Genomic DNA, 15,967 nt, shown 5'->3' on the forward strand with positions numbered 1-15,967 from the left:
GAGTGGGTGAATGGGCCCAGATGAAACAAAAAATAGCTGGGTACTATATTTTGAGGATTTTGATGTTATCAGCCATAATTGTAGCTTTCAAATGTTAAAAACTGCTTTCAGAGGAGAAGTGGTCCAGAAACTGCAATTAGCAGTTTCTGCTAACGATAGGAAGTGGGTGGCGGATGGCGGAGACCTTCAGAGGGAAAAGGAGACTTAGTGGCCAGTATTGGCCAGGAGTTGACCACGAGGATGCGGGGCTACGGAACGACGCTGTGGGGACTGGGTAACAACACTGAGGGTAACAACACTGGGTAACAACACTGCGAAGCCCGCAGCAGCCTGGGTGCAGCCTGCAAGGGCAGAAGCCCACCCCCAGCTCCTCCCGCTGCACGCGATCAAACACCCCCACCTCTCCTGGAGCCCCTCGCCCCGCCCAGAGCTCGCTCCGCCCCACGCCTTCCGCCCCGCCCAGGGCTCCTCGCTCCGCCCCACGCCTTTCTCCCCGCCCAGGGCTCCTCGCTCCGCCCCACGCCTTCCGCCCCGCCCAGGGCTCCTCGCTCCGCCCCACGCCTTCCGCCCCGCCCAGAGCTCGCTCCGCCCCACGCCTTCCGCCCCGCCCAGGGCTCCTCGCTCCGCCCCACGCCTTTCTCCCCGCCCAGGGCTCCTCGCTCCGCCCCACGCCTTCCGCCCCGCCCAGGGCTCCTCGCTCCGCCCCACGCCTTTCGCCCCGCCCAGGGCTCCTCGCCCCGCCCCGCGCCTTTCGCCCCGCCCAGCGACCCTTGCGGGCTCAGAAGCTCCTCTGGCCCAACCTCCTCGGCCCCGCCCTCCGACCGTCTCGCTGCCCAGCTACCCGTCGGCCCCGCGGAGAAAGACCCAGAGCAGTGAGTTTGGCGAGAGGGTGGTTACTTTTCCTAGTCTCACCCCGTGCCACCCGAGGCGGGAGGAAGCGGTGAGGACCGTGGATGGCATGGCAGGAACTTCGGACGAGCGTAGGCCAGGCCCTGCGGCCGGGGAGTCGCTGCAGCAGCAACACGTCGCGTGCCAGGTCTTCCCCGAGCGGCTGGCTCAGGGGAAGCCCCAGCAGGGGTTCCTCTCCAGCTTCTTCAGCAACAATCAGAAGTGCCAGCTCATGCTCCTGAAGACGCTGCAGACAAGTAGGGGCTGACCCGGAGGCCGGGGGTCGGGCGGGGCGGTGTCTGAGCCCTGGCGGGCAGGGAAGAGCCTCGGTGCCCCTCGGCCAGTCTCAGCGGCGGCGTGGGCCGGGTTCAGGCTCCGCGGCGCAGAGACTGGGCAGGTTCGGCATTCTGGGCCAGGGGGTCTGGGCCTCAGTTTCCTTATCAGAGGACGCGCTGAGGCCCCTGTCCGCGCTACTCTTGCGGAATGAACAAGGAGTAGGGCTCGGAGTTTGCCCTTTTCTGACACACTCACTGGTCTGATAGATTCTCTGATTTCTTATGTAAGTTATGCAGCAATATGGGGGGACTTTATCTAGAGTCTGGGTGAAGCAGTTTTCAAGAGCCACGTTAATTAAGGCGTACTTACTGTTGGCACTGCAAAAACGACAGTTTTGCAAACCTACCTTTCCATGGAAGGAGTCCTTAATCTTCCTACCTGGGTGGGCTTCAGAGTGTTAGGAACCCCTGAAGTGGACTGCGAGCGAAATCGTGTGCGATTGCATCTACCTGCAGTTTTGGGGAGACAAAGTTTATAGCTTCATATTCTTTTTAAATTTTTCTTGGGGAATATTGGGGTTACAGTGTTTTTCCAGGACCCATCAGCTCCAAGTAGAGTCATTTTTTTCAGTCTAGTTCTGGAGGGAGCAGCTCACTGGCCCATGTGGGAATCAAACCGGCGACCTCGTGGTATGAGCACTGTGCTCCAACGAACTGAACCATCCGGCCACCTGGTGTCCTCATATTCTTAAAGACGCCCATGACCCCAAAAGGGTTAAGAGCCACTGTTGTGGTTTAAATAAGGACGTAGCTACCTGCCTCCTAGGAATTTACGTCTAGTCCCAGGGACACTGCACTAGAGATTTCTTAACTCCTTAACTCCTTTACTTCAGACATAGAAGTCTCAAAGGTACTTGTCCCAAAACAAGGTTACTCTTTCATAGCTGGCTAGAGTTCAAAAATCAATCACCCCAAATTTTCCTACCTTCTTGCGATTACCAGCATATATGGAGTCAGGGGAGGTGGGAGGAGGAAGGAGAGTAGAGGGAATGATGATATTGTATTTAGCTTGCAAATATATATTGAGTACTAACTAGGTTCTGGTGTGGGAAAATACTAAGATGAGTAAGGACCCTGCCTTTAAGATGTTTCAGAGTGGAACACAGAGGAAAAAATATGGCATGCAGAGTAAGACATGGCTTCAAAATCTGTTCCCTCTCCTTGTTAGGTGTGGAAGAGTGATTTAACTATGATCCCCTCTATCCATATCTGCAAAAAAAAAGGGGGGGGAGAGATGACATAAAAATACCTCTTTTAGGGTTGTTGTGAGGAATAGATTTTATGAATGTAAAGTGCCAGCGTATCAGGAGCTGATAAAGGGTAGTTGTTCCTGCAGGGGAAGAGCCATACAGTGAAGGAAGAGTTGAGATAGGATGTGAAGAGGGTGAGGTGCTGAACGTGAGCCCCAGTAGGAATGAATAGGCCTCAGCTTTCCCTAGGGAAGGCTGCTGGGAAAACCTTTTGGTAGTATTAAAGCTGTCATCCTATCCCTGACAATGATGGGAGATGGAAGAACCAAGGGGGTGACGGGAGAACCAAGCCACATGGGAGATCTTTGTTTTCTTGTTCTTCAAAGCAAATTGATTCTAAAATACTGTAGGTTCTTTTTGAAGTACAAAACCACTGTGCTCCCTGCAAATTTTTTTTTTTTTAAGAGGACTATAGATTTTTGAACCCACTTTAACTTTGCAAACTTCTTTTATTTGCTTGAATAATAATGCATTAGTATGGTGCCTGACACCTGATATACACTAAATAATACTTATCATTAATAATAATTCTTTTACTGTTAACACTCTTAAGAGGAGGTGGGTTAGTAAAGCAATAACCTAACCTAACTTTATCATCGCAACTACTACTTTTCTCTTACCTGTTTTTGCTTTCAACGCTTTTTTAAAAATTAAAACCTTGATTTCTTTTTCTGGTTTTTTTTTTGCTTACATCATGTAATTTGCTGTGCATTTATACACTTAAGACGCCTATGTGAAAAGTTATTAGAGGTGTTCATTGTACTTTCCTGTAATTGTCACAGGCATATAGACTCTTAGAAGTGAAAGGAGTCTCAGGAGTAATAGGCCTTTTCACCCCCATACAGAAAAACTTCTGTGCCATCACTGACCAGAGCATTTATAGATGTCTGCAGGAACAGCTTATCTGTTCTTTGAGGCTTACCTTGAGTGTCTTTTGTATCAACAGCTTTAATTTTTGGGAAAATTCCTTTCTCATATTGAGTTGAAATCTGCCCCATGTAATGTCTACCCTTTGATCCTTGTTCTGCCTTCTGTAGAAATATTGACTGAATTCATTCCCACATGGAACTCCTTCAAATACTTGAAGCTGTGTGGTCTTTCTCCTTTCCAAATCCACAAATCCTTTCTTACTTCTTATCAAACATAGTCCCGTACTGTTTTAATTGCTTTCCATCCGTGGAAGAGCTTCAGTTGGCAGGTCCTGTTTAGAGTGTGGTACTCAGAATGGGACACTGGGTTACAAGGGTAGCCCGACCAGGTCAGACAACTGTGGGGTTACTTCTCTAATCTGGATAGTGTGCTGCTGTTCATTTATGTGGATATGGCCCCAAATTTCCTCAGTCTTGGTATATGCTTTAATACAATGCGTTTGATCATTTAACTAAATATGGCTTTTAAAAGCATATTTGACATTATCTAAGATGTTTGGTAGTACTCATCTTGTTATTTGTGTCAGTGTTTCAGTTCATTAAATACTTGTTTTTATGTTAAGGTTGTCTTTTTATAACCATTTTTTACCAATTTTAAGATAGTATTACTTCATTAAGATTGGTGAATTACTTTTTGGTAATGTCTCACACTGCCATTTGGATAATTTGATTGGCTATTCTTTCCAATTAGCATATGTAATTGAATCAATATCTTTTTAGACCCATATGTCAAGCTTCTACTTGATGCCATGAAGCATTCGGGTTGGTAAGTAAATCTTTTTGAAGTGCTGCTCCATATTTTGGCTGCTAAAAACAAAAACAAAACCCAAACTGGAACAATTTAAGATTTTTCACTTGAGGCTACAAAGCCTTTTCCATGTGGTTATGTGATGGTGATTGGCTGCATTCTCTCCAGGCAAGCCTTGTTCTCGCTGGATGTCATCTGCCCTAATGCCAAATCTCTGGCTCTCCCATTCACCTCGGGTATTTTGTAAGGATTATACCTAAAATCTTTCTCGCAAGTAATTGCAAACCCGGCTTTACTGGTATGCCAGTGTCAGCATTGTCCTTAATGGAGAGGAAATCTCAGCTTGTTGCTGAGGAGCTGTCCCGGTGTTGTTTAATTTTAAAGGGATTGGAGGAAGACTTCTGAGGTCCACTTCTTAACATTCTGGCCCGAGGGCAGTAACTTCACCATATTTCCAATATGGCCTTAATTAGTCGACCAAAAGCTTTATGGAATCATAAGGTTCATAGAATTTGAACTAGGATAGATATTGCAGAGACAGTTTCCTTGTTTTACAGATGAGTCCTGAAGGTGTTAAGTTACTTTCCTGGTGTTTCTTATGCGTTAGTGGTGGAGGGGGTTTGATACAGTTCTCCTGGCCCAGGGCTGTTTCCTCTGTGCCACATGCACACTGCTTCTGGACATAGTCTCTTTAATCCATTCTTGCCTTTTAGTGCTGTTAACAGAGAAAGACACTTTTCTTGTGAAGACTGTAATGGAAATGTCAGTGGAGGTTTTGATGCTTCAATGTCTCAGGTAGGCATTTTTGCAAAGTTGTTTTCTTTCCTCCAGTTCTGATTTCACTGAGCTCCTTGCACAGGCTGGGCGTTCTGTTTGGTAGACTTTGTGTGGGATTCACAAAATGAATTAGTCATGGTCCTTACTTTTAAGGAATTCACACTCTCACAGGGGAGATGGGCCATGAACACAGACCATGATAAAATTTGAGTCAGGTTATAAATTATTTTAGGTGGGCCTGGTTACCACTACAGAACAGTGATATGATTGACTGAAAGGTGCCAACAGATTCAGCTAGATTCACATAAAGCCTCATTAGGGCAAAGAAGACAAACACTCTTGCCCAAAACAGGAAAAGCATGAACGAAGGTGACGTATTGCGAAAGCACCAGGTATATTTGGGGAATGGCATGTTTTCTAGTTTAGCTGGAGGGCAGGAATGCATGGGGAACAAGAGGAAGTAAGATTGGAAAGAAAGGTAAGCCATAGGGTGGGATGCTTTGAATGCTAAGCTTAAGAATTTCACCTTTAGGTGGTGAGAAGTGATACACCTTTGAAAAATTTTGATTAGGGGAGTGAGATTTCTTATCTGTAAAATACGGGTAATGATTGTATCTATCTTATAGAATGGTTCTGAGAATTAAATGAGACGTTTCTTATATAGAAAACAGCAAGCATTCAATAAAAGTTATTAATTTTAAGTCACTGGAGGGTTTTGACAGAGTCTTGGAGGTGGCAGTTGAATTATGTCATGTGATGAGGGTAGTTGAAGGAGGTGTTATGACTAACTATTTCCATCTTAAATATATAACCCACATCTAACTATACTTAATTGTTTCCTTCTGGGGAATTTTATATGTATTTGCGTTATTTATAACTGTTTCCAGTAATCATGGGAAAAAGCAGCATAGCACAGGGGTGAGTGGTCTGGGTTTTGGAGTCAGGTAGACTTGAATTCAAATCCTAGTTCCCCTGCTCGTTAGCTGTGGGGCTTGGGCAAGTAATTTGCCTTATTCTCAGTTTCCTCATTTGTAACTTGGTCATCACAATACCTATAGCTCTCAAAGTGAGTCTTGGTAAGTTCTTCCTCCCTTGTGGTTAAATACAGTGGACATTTTGAACCTTTGTCTTACTTCTCAACAATGTTGAACACAGTGGGCACTCTCTTTTTAATTTTTTTTGCAATTAAAATTTGTATTGTGAGGTATCTCATTCATACAGAAAAGTAAAAAAACCTATCTGTATACTTTCGGTCATAATACAATGAATACCTAATACAAGGAATGCCACTCACATGTGAAACAACCTTGCCAGGACCTCACAGCCTGTGTTCCCCTCGTGGGTCACATCCCCTCTCCTTCCTTGTTCGGACTTCTGTGGTGATCATTCCCTGCTTTCTGAGGGGCTTTGCCATCTGTCGATAATGTCCGACAATGTGTTACTTAGTGGTCTGCTCTTAAGCTCTGAGTTACACGTAATAGTTGGTAGCTTTATGAAATTAAACAGTATATAGTCTTCTGTAACAATTCTTTTGTTCAACATTGTGAGAGTGTTTCCTGTTGTGTACATCACTGATTTATTTAGTTTCATGGTTGGATAGTACTCCATTGTGTATCTATACTACAGTTTACTCTATCTAATACTGACTTTTTCCAACATTGTTATTTTAAATAATGCTGCTGTGAATATTTTTACCTTTTTTTCCTGGTGCACATGTGCAGAAGTTCTGGCTAGGAGAGGAACTGCTGGGTCATATGGTATGCATACCGCTTGACTTTAGCAGGTAATGCCAAACACTTCCTTCCCACGGTTTTAGGTACACAGCACTCTTTTGTCACTCCTTTGCTAGCTCACCTTTCTCTACCAGTCCTGAAATGTTGAAGTCCCGCAATCCTTGGTGGTAGGTCCCCTTCGTTTTTACTCTATACTCTGCCAAAGGCATCTCATTTATTTTCCTAGGTCAGAGCTCCCTTTTGAACTTCACGTCACTCTACCCAAGTGCCCACTTAACGCCTCCACCTGGATGTCCACAGGGCATCTCAGACCTGACATGTCCAAGTCCAAACTGGGAATTTTTACCACACCTCACCCCCATCTAACCTGGTCTCTTAGTTTTTCATATTTCAGTGAATGGTACCGCCATCCATCCTATTACGTAGCCAGAAATGAGGGAATCATTCTGGACACCTCCAACTCCCTCCCCATATTCTATCCATCACTAAATTTTGTCCAGTTTACCTCCCAGATACCTTTTTTTGGCTCCCACTATCCCACTGTCAGATAGCATGACCGCTTGCCTAGAATACTTCAACTAGTCTCTCTGCATCTAGTTTTGGTCATCTTCTGCTTATTGTCCCGACTATAGTCAAAAGGAGAAAGACAAAATAAAACAAGCACGCCCCTGTTTCACCACTCCTTTCTAGTGACTTCCCATTGCTCTCAGGATAAAGACAAAGAGTTCAGTGAGTTGGCCACTGCTGACTGACCTCATCCGCCTTATCTCATGCCTATCACCTCCAACGCTGCGCTTCAGCAATACAGGCCTGCTTTCAGCTTCTCACACATTCCGTTCCTTCAACTCTCCCCTTAACCTCTGCACAGGTTGTTCTCTCTGTCTGAAATGCTCCCTTCCCTTATCAGAATTAACTCCCATTCATCCATTAGATCCCAGTTTAAACATTCCTTCTGAAGAGAAGCCTTTCCCAGCCTTTCAGACCAGGTCAGGCATTCTCATTATAAGTACTCATGACCACCTGGGTTTTTTTCATGACAACTGTCATTGCATGTATTTAAGCATTTTGGTAAATATTTGATTAATTTCTATCTCCATTAGTAGATAGGTCTTAATAAATATTAGTTGAATAAATGGATGTTGAATGAATGTATATGAAGTATCTAGCATGTATCCCAGTGTCTGGCGCATAGGAAGTACACAATAAATGGTAACTGTTATTATTAGGATACCTCATATCTTTATTATTCAGTGTGCTGCTTGCTTTTTGCATGTTTTTCTGAAGGTCTTCCTAAGGATTTCCTCTGGTAATTCTAGTAGAATGGGATAGTGGTGGTCATTCATTATTGATTCATTGCTCATTCAGAAACTTGATAAGAAGCATTTTATGTATATTCTCATTTAATTCTCACAATTCTATGAGCTAGGTACTCTATCCCCTTTTTATAGTGGAGGAAACTGAGGCACAGGGAGTTAAGAGACTTGCCCAAGATCACCGAATTCGTAAGGAATGGGGCTGAAATTTGAATCTGTCTACTTCATTCCAAAGTCCGCACTCTTAATATGACACGAAACTCCACAATGCTGTGGAGTCCAGGACACACTGGTACAGTCAGCCCAGTGAGGACAGTGAATAAGTGTCCTACTGTAAGTGCTGCTGTGGTCCAAAGAGAGGAGAAGGGAGAAGTTAGCCATGGGGAAGGCTTAAAGGAGATTGTAGTTAATACTGGGCCTTGACATGTAGGTGGGCGTGGGGGTCAGTGGAGATGCGTGGGCGGAGACCATCCAAGCAGGTGAGGCCCCTCAGGTGAGAGAGAGGATGGAATCCGTGAAATGAGAGTAGATTGTAGAAATAATCGAACTTCTCTTGTTTTGGTGCCTCCTAGATTGTTTTGTGCCAGAATAATATTCGTAATCAGGCCCATATGAACAGAGTGGTCACTCACGAGCTCATTCATGCATTTGACCATTGTCGTGCTCATGTCGACTGGTTCACCAACGTCAGACACTTGGCATGCTCAGAGGTGAGTTTCATTGTCGAACATGTCTTTTGGCCCCCAAGACACTTTGAATATGTTACTCAATTTATAGTTACTGTCATAGTTCCTGTCTATATATAACTATATATGATAGTTACTGTCATAGTTTTACTAACATAAAACGTTAGTTTTGAATTTTTGTGTTTAATTACTGAATATAATTTTTGAGACACGAGACATTTTAAGTATCTGTTTAGAATTGTCTTAAGTATAACCTTTAAATCCTAATAACAGTGATGATTAACTAATTAACTAACTATAATAATAAACTATTTTATAGAATAAACTATATAATGTAAAAAATAAGGATAGTTAACATTTACTGAGGGCTGTGTGCCCAACACTATACTGTTTGTGGATTCTTATTTAATCTTCACAACAACCCATGGAGGTAAGGCACTATTATCCCCATTTTATATCTATGGAAAGTGAGGCATTTGTTTAGATTCCGTAGTTAGTAAGAAGAGGCAGGATTGCAACCAGGGTTCTTAACCGGTTTGCTGTGCTGTCTTCCATAGCTTTGTCTTCCAACGCTCCTTGCTTGTCCCAGAGCAAAACATTTAGTCTCAAAAATACAACATAAAAAGATAGCTATTATTAAGTACTTTGTATTACTCTCACGTGTGTGTTTTATGCAAATGTACTCATATGTGCCTAGAGAGACATACGTATTTCATATTTGCATTTTATTAATTGAAATGTGCAACGTGCTAAGTTAAAAAACTAGCTAAGTTAAAAAACTAATACAAATTTTAAGCTATTTATGCTTTATAACTTTGATTATTTTCTCTTTCCTTTGAAATTAATAAGCAACCCCAGTACATGAAATTATAACTCTTACTATTTGGAGAGTAGACTAGAGTTTTGAAATGTGTCTCTCCTTTGGGTGTTATGAAAATTAATAATGCCTGTTAGCTAGTGAAAGTGTGTTAAGTGCCTTGAGCGCCTCAGAGGAATAAGGCCATGTTATTGTAGAAGTAGCAAGAAGTGGGCCGTTCTATTTGCAATGAATTAGCAAAAATGTGGCCAGGTTGGCTGTAGAATCTATGTGGGTAGTTCCAAGACTTCTTATTCCTCATCTATTAAAGCTGCTTTTTACCTTAGAGATGTAGTAAATTAGAAAACATGTCCTAACTTCAGGCTGTCATGCTCAGTTTGGAATGTTCTTGGTTCTCTGTGCTTTGTACCACTTAATTTTTCATAGGACAATCGAGGCTCTGGAGGAAGGTTATGAACTTATACAGGTTTAAGGGAAGGTCCAAAAGGGTTTCAGTGATTTCGGCTATGGCTGGGAAGTTCTTATGTTTAAAGTGTCTTAGATATTGATGTATTCAGTTTTAAGTCACATTGAAACTCAGTTTGTAGATCTTTGGAAAAATGCTTTCTTGAAGTCCGTTTGGAAATTTTGGATGTTTGTGTCTTGTAGAGAACATGGACTTTTTAACTCTTAAATCCAAATCTCTCACTTTTGGTTCCAAAGAAATTAGTTTTGTCAGTAAGGCTACAGTGTAAAATTTTGAAAATTTTCTTTGTTAGATGATTGACCCCCCCCCCCCAGTGTATTTGGCATCGTCCACCATAGCTCATCCATATCTGTTCTTTTTCTTAATTTAAGAACACCTTGAGTCAATAGAGTTTAAAAAAGTCTTACAGACACTCTGTTCTCAGAAAAACTTGCTAATTTTATATTATTTTACAATAAAAAAATGTGTGGATATAAAGGTATAGAGCATGAGCTTTTACTTTCTTTTCATTTGCCTTCTGTCTCTGTGATAGGTTCGAGCTGCTAACCTTAGTGGAGACTGCTCACTTATAAATGAAATTTTCAGGTTACATTTTGGATTAAAACAACACCATCAGGTAAGATCTAACATGAAATTACTTACCCTCAAGAGTGCTAAGAGTGGAAATAGTGAATAAAGAAATAAGAAGTACATTTAGTATTTGAAATTTGAAAGAACTGCTTATATGGAAAGAATACAAAACGTATACCGTTTAAGCCAAACAGATGGAATTTAGTTTTACTTTGTACTTATGGGCACGCTGTGTGATGGATGGAGATTTTTATAGTGAAAAGAGCTCTGATCTCACTCTTGGGATACTTTTTCAGATGGGGGTAGATAAGGAATGGAAGTGAAATCACAGCCTGTCTTATCTTTATCCTAGCAGTCCTGGACTTATATTTGGAAGCTACCACGTATTCTCCAGACAAAAAAGTAGTACCTTTCAGAACAGAGACTGCATTGCAGCACAGGTCATGGCTGTGCATTAGTGCACCTTTAAAGGATGTAGTATGTGACAGCAAAGCTTTGGATTGGCACAGACTTGATTATGATGAACTGAGCCGAGAGGGATTTTGTAAACAAAACAAAGCAAAACCAAAGAAAACTATAGGCCAGATCATCCTGCTAGAAAGCTTTTAAGATCTGCGATGGATGGACACGGGGAGAAGAGTGTAGACCTGATGGACTGATAATGAATGTAAGCAGTTCTGCCCACAGCAGCCCAGGGGCTCTGTGTCCACAGTTAGGAGAAAGGCTGGTCAGACATTTTCTGTGGGAGGAACTTGCTGGGCCAATTTGTGAGGTACATGGGCATCAGCATAGCAGTTTCAACCAGATGCAAAGGAGATAGGCTTGGGACAACAGGAAGGCCCTTTGTTCTTTAGAGAAGAGAGTAACTAATCTCTGGGGTGGAGGGTAGAGTCACAGGGAACCACTAAGAAACTGTGAACTTGGTGAATGGGAGCTAGAAGAGAAGCCTGCTGCCTGGAGAGGGTGATGACACAGAAAGGGGAGTGTTCCGCTTTCAGCCTGTGCTAAGTCAGCTGAGTGATGTGCCACTGAGTTGCCTTGTACCACATGTCTTCTGTGCCCTTGAGCCCCTGCTTCTCTGGTCGATTCAGCTCAGGCTGCATTTGATTGGGCTGTGTGCTCTGGCTCAGTGGGAACGTTGGAAGTAGGGGTACACATCGGCTCACCTAGAGAAGAGGATAACATGGCTAAGGCCTGTGGTCTAGGGCCAGAGTCTTTGGAAGAGAAGTCTCGCCTCTTTTTACCTTGGGCAGCAGCCGCAGAAAACAAATAGAACTAGCAGCAGGATGGAAAATATGTGCAGGTAGTGGGAACCTGGTTGTGGGAGAACAGTCTTAAAGAACGGAGTCCCTGCTTTTGTACAGCATGTACCCAAGAAATCGAAACAATGATTACAGTAACTGATTGTAAAATTGCACACTTTTAACAGAAATTTATTATTTCTGGAAAGAAGTAAATCTGGACTGTGATCTATACTTGCGTCTCCCATTTCTGTGGCTCCAGGAGACAAATTTTTACCACCATTTTTTTTTCCTGGAGGAGAGAAATTTCCTCTTTTTGGCATTTGCTATTGTGGCTTCCTCTCTTTCTTATGCCTTTATGCCTCGGGTTTTGTTTTAAAATCAGTGGTATAATTTAGGTTGAGAAGCACTGGTTTATAGTCCAACATTAGTGAGCATTTCCAAGTTGGGCATGTTCACCAGGCTAAAGTAAAACTGGGAACATGCTGAGAAAATCAGTGATTGACAGGATGCGTAGCCATCAGAACCAGTGTTTGGTTATTTTTCAGGAAAAAGTTAAATGCCATTCTTTTGAGTTTTAGTTTGGTCCTGTGGAGAAATAAATTGATTAAAAGCTCTCCAATAACTGCACTGGCAGGATCTTATGTTTCTTGAAATATTTAGAATACTGAGCAATTTTAGTCTATTACTATGTAAATTATAAAGTAAATTTAGGTAAATGATTTTCTTAGTAAGAGAACTTTAATGCCCATGCAAAGAATACTAAGAAAAAAAATGTTTGATTTTTTCCCCTCCTTGAAAAATTGAGACACATTCCAATTTGTGTATATATATATATATGTACATATATATATATATATATATATATATATATATATATATATATATATAAAAATATATGTGATTTCCTGTTGTCTGGGGAAAAGTGCTTCTCTTGAAGGAAAAGTTATCTAGCATTTGTCAACTGAAAAGTTAAGGAAGAGAGTTGCAGAAGTAAAGTATATTTTAAATTTATTTAAATTTTATTAAAAATTCAACCAGAACCTTATTTATACACTTTCTATAATTTTCCAAATTGGGAGTTATTGTTTGGCAAACACTGCCTAGAACTTCAGAGAATGACATCTGCTTATATTATTGGAAAAGATGAAAAAATTGGAGGAGGTCTTACTTATACCTAAATAATTATATGTGTACCTACATAATCTTTCTCCTTAGACTTGTGTGAGAGACAGAGCCATTCTTTCTATCCTGGCTGTTAGGAATATCAGCAAAGAAGTAGCTCAAAAGGCTGTTGATGAAGTTTTTGAATCTTGTTTCAATGACCACGAACCTTTTGGAAGGATCCCGCATAACAAGACTTATGCAAGATATGCTCATAGAGACTTTCAAAACCGTGATCGGTATTACTCAAATATATGAAGACAATGACATTTTATATTACAGAGCTTTAACGATCATGGAGAAAATATGGTTTTCAAGTGCACAGATGTATAAAATGTAAACGATCAATTAAATCAAGATAAAACAGAAGATGCTGATTCTAGCATATGATCAAAAATAGTAACTCTGGTAAAAAATGAAACTGCCTTGAACTCTAAGGCAAAAATTATATCTTTATAGTTAACTATTTGGTAAATAAGGAAAATAAATTACATTTTTGTATTTTCTGTATTGCACTTGTGTTTTTTTATATTTGTGTTTTATTATTATGATTTTATTACATGTAATTATTTTAGAATTTGATTATGAAACCTGTGAAGTGTGCCTTTGTATGATGTTGATAGGTGACCACTGTTGGTATTTACATTACGTGCAAAGAAAAGTGTATGGATCTCATGATAGGACATTTATTGAGATGCTGTAATGATCAAAACACACGAAGATTGAAAGTTGGGAATAATTCATTCAATGATCAATGCCTTCCCTCTTTTTGTTCTACTATATGGCTTAAATTTCTGGGGACAGTCCTGATTACATTTTTTTTTTTTAAGTAAAGACAGTGCATTACATTTATAATGCAATTGAATTTAACTTTATATATTTAGAAGATTTTCATATAATCATTCTCAAATACTTTGTGAAGGCTTGATCTGAGTTTTTGGATTCAGAAAACATGGAAACGTGGTCATCTCATGTATCCCCCTTAGCTGGTAACTGCATCTTCTACCTGTCCCAGCAAACATCTCTTGGCCTATGTCCAGAGTGAAAGACAGTGATGCCTGTGTGTAGAGGTGGCTAATTAAAGGTTTGAAGATAATGAAGTTAACAGGATTCTTTTAAATTTTTTTAAAAATTTTTTATTGGGGAATATAGGGGAACAGTGTGTTTCTCCAGGGCCCATCAGCTCCATTGTCCTTCAATCTAGTTGTGGAGGGCGCAGATCAGCTCCAAGTCCAGTCACCGTTTTCAATTTTAGTTGCAGGGGGCACAGCCCACCATCCCATGTGGGAATTGAACAGGCAGCCTTATTGTTAAGAGCTCGTGCTCTAACCATCTTAGTTATTTGGCCACCCCTCCGGCAGCTCAGTGGCAGCTTGTTATCTTCAATCTAGTTGTGGAGGGCACAGCTCACTGGCCCATGTGGAAATCTAACCAGCAACCTTGTTGTTAAGAGCTTGTACTCTAACCAACTGAGCCATCGGCATCTGGCCGCCCCAACAGGATTCTTTTGAGTTAAAATTTGATTAAATATAAATTATAAAGTGATACCTCAAGCTTAATAACTTATTAAACATTAAAACATGGTTTGAGGATTCTGGGAAGATGGTGGAATAGGAAACAACAGAAATCTGTCTCCCCACTTAAGACAAAATTACACTGGTAGAATCTGTCTGATATAAATATTTTGGACTTCTGAAGTCTATTGAATGATTGCAACTTCCAGGGGAAGACTTGGATGGTAAATTGTGGGTAATTTTGGTCACTTTCAGCTCTTAGCACAGTAGTAGTTACCTGTCTCCCACCGTACTGCCCTGTGGCAGGCAGCTATGCATGTGTTCCTGGAGCACAGATTGTGGCAACCAAGATGGGCAAAAAGTACCCTGTCCTTCTTGTCCTCCATATAGTTGGGATCTTCTCTGATTGATGCTTATTTTCACAGAGGTTCAGAAAAGGTGGTAGTGGATTGTTGCACCTCTTCCCATTTTTGCAAACTGCTTTCCATCAGGCTGAAGTGATTTACAGGGTATTTAAAGGCTGCTGCCTTTCTTCCCCCATTCATTTTTATCTTTTCCCTCTTTTGGGAGCCAAACATTGAAGCCTAGAACATTTAAAAAAAAAGTATACAGGGGAAATTAGAAAATCACTATTCATGTCCAGGGAAAGATGCAGGTTCAGAAAAGACCCAAGAAGACCTTACATTTATACTTCAGGCAGATCCTTGGTACAGAGACAGCATATAATAAAAACAAACAAATAACCCCAAACCCAAAACAACAGCAAACCCGAAGGAAGGAGGAGAATCTGATTTTCAAAGTTACCACATAAGTAGATTCAAATGGCTAGTTTTCATTAAAAAGCAAAACAAAACAAAACAAGGCATACAAAGAATATACAAGGCATACATAAGAACATGTGGTTAAAGGAAAAAAAATAAACCAGCAACCTCCCTGGAAAAGACCTGATGGTAGATCTACTTGACAAAGAATTTAAAACAATAGTCTTAAAGATGCTGAAAGAACCAAAGTAGCATATGGAGAAAGTTAAGAAACAATGTATGAACAAAATGGAAATATCAACAAAGAGATGACTTAAAAGGAAACCAAAAAGGAATTCTGGAGCTGGAAGGTAAAATAACTGAAATGAAAAATCTACTCAGGGGTTCAAAGACAGATTTGAATATGCAGAAGAAAGAATCAGTGAACTTGAAGGTAAGACATTGAAAATTATTGAGTCTGAGGAATAGAAAGAAAAAAGATTTAAGGAAATGAAACAGAGCCTAAGGGACCTGTGGGACACGATCAGGTTGACTAACATTTGTATTGTGAGAGCCCCAGAAACAGCAAGAGGAGGATGATGAGGAGGAGGAGGAGGAAGAGGAGGAGGAGGAGAGAGAGAGAGAGAGAGAGAGAGAGAGAGAGAGAGAGAGAGAGAGACAGAGAGAGAGAGAGAGAGAGAGAGAGAGACAGAGAGAGAGAGAGACAGAGAGAGAGAGAGAGAGAGAGAGAGAAATGGGCAGAGAGAATAACCTGAAGAAATAATGGTTTATAACT

The 15,967-nt window shown here is 41.3% G+C and overlaps 1 protein-coding gene across 2 annotated transcripts; it reads left to right on the forward strand.

Annotated features, from left to right (window-relative positions):
• Window positions 1-250: 250 nt before the first annotated feature.
• Window positions 251-14,019, forward strand: ATP23 (ATP23 metallopeptidase and ATP synthase assembly factor homolog). 2 transcript variants are annotated; one of them, XM_081059214.1, is made up of 6 exons: window positions 251-1,145; window positions 4,123-4,168; window positions 4,864-4,945; window positions 8,546-8,683; window positions 10,475-10,558; window positions 12,972-14,019. In XM_081059214.1, exons 1-6 carry the CDS (start codon window positions 959-961, stop codon window positions 13,173-13,175), a joined length of 741 nt encoding a protein of 246 aa, XP_080915340.1. In that variant the 5' UTR covers window positions 251-958; the 3' UTR covers window positions 13,176-14,019. The 2 variants fall into 2 exon arrangements, with proteins under 2 accessions (XP_080915340.1, XP_080915341.1); XM_081059215.1 differs by having other exon boundaries at window positions 813-872.
• Window positions 14,020-15,967: the final 1,948 nt, after the last annotated feature.

Source organism: Rhinolophus hipposideros, assembly GCF_964194185.1.
Source record: "Rhinolophus hipposideros genome assembly, chromosome: 9".
NCBI classification, from domain to species: domain Eukaryota; kingdom Metazoa; phylum Chordata; class Mammalia; order Chiroptera; family Rhinolophidae; genus Rhinolophus; species Rhinolophus hipposideros.

What these genes read in the sequence shown, in the direction of transcription:
- ATP23 (XM_081059214.1), top strand. Translation starts at nt 959, where the DNA reads ATGGCAGGAACTTCGGACGAGCGTAGGCCAGGCCCTGCGGCCGGGGAG. An exon ending in GCCATGAAGCATTCGGGTTG is followed by an intron (nt 4,169 to 4,863) that starts GTAAGTAAATCT and finishes CTTGCCTTTTAG; the next exon opens with TGCTGTTAACAGAGAAAGAC. An exon ending in GATTAAAACAACACCATCAG is followed by an intron (nt 10,559 to 12,971) that starts GTAAGATCTAAC and finishes CTTTCTCCTTAG; the next exon opens with ACTTGTGTGAGAGACAGAGC.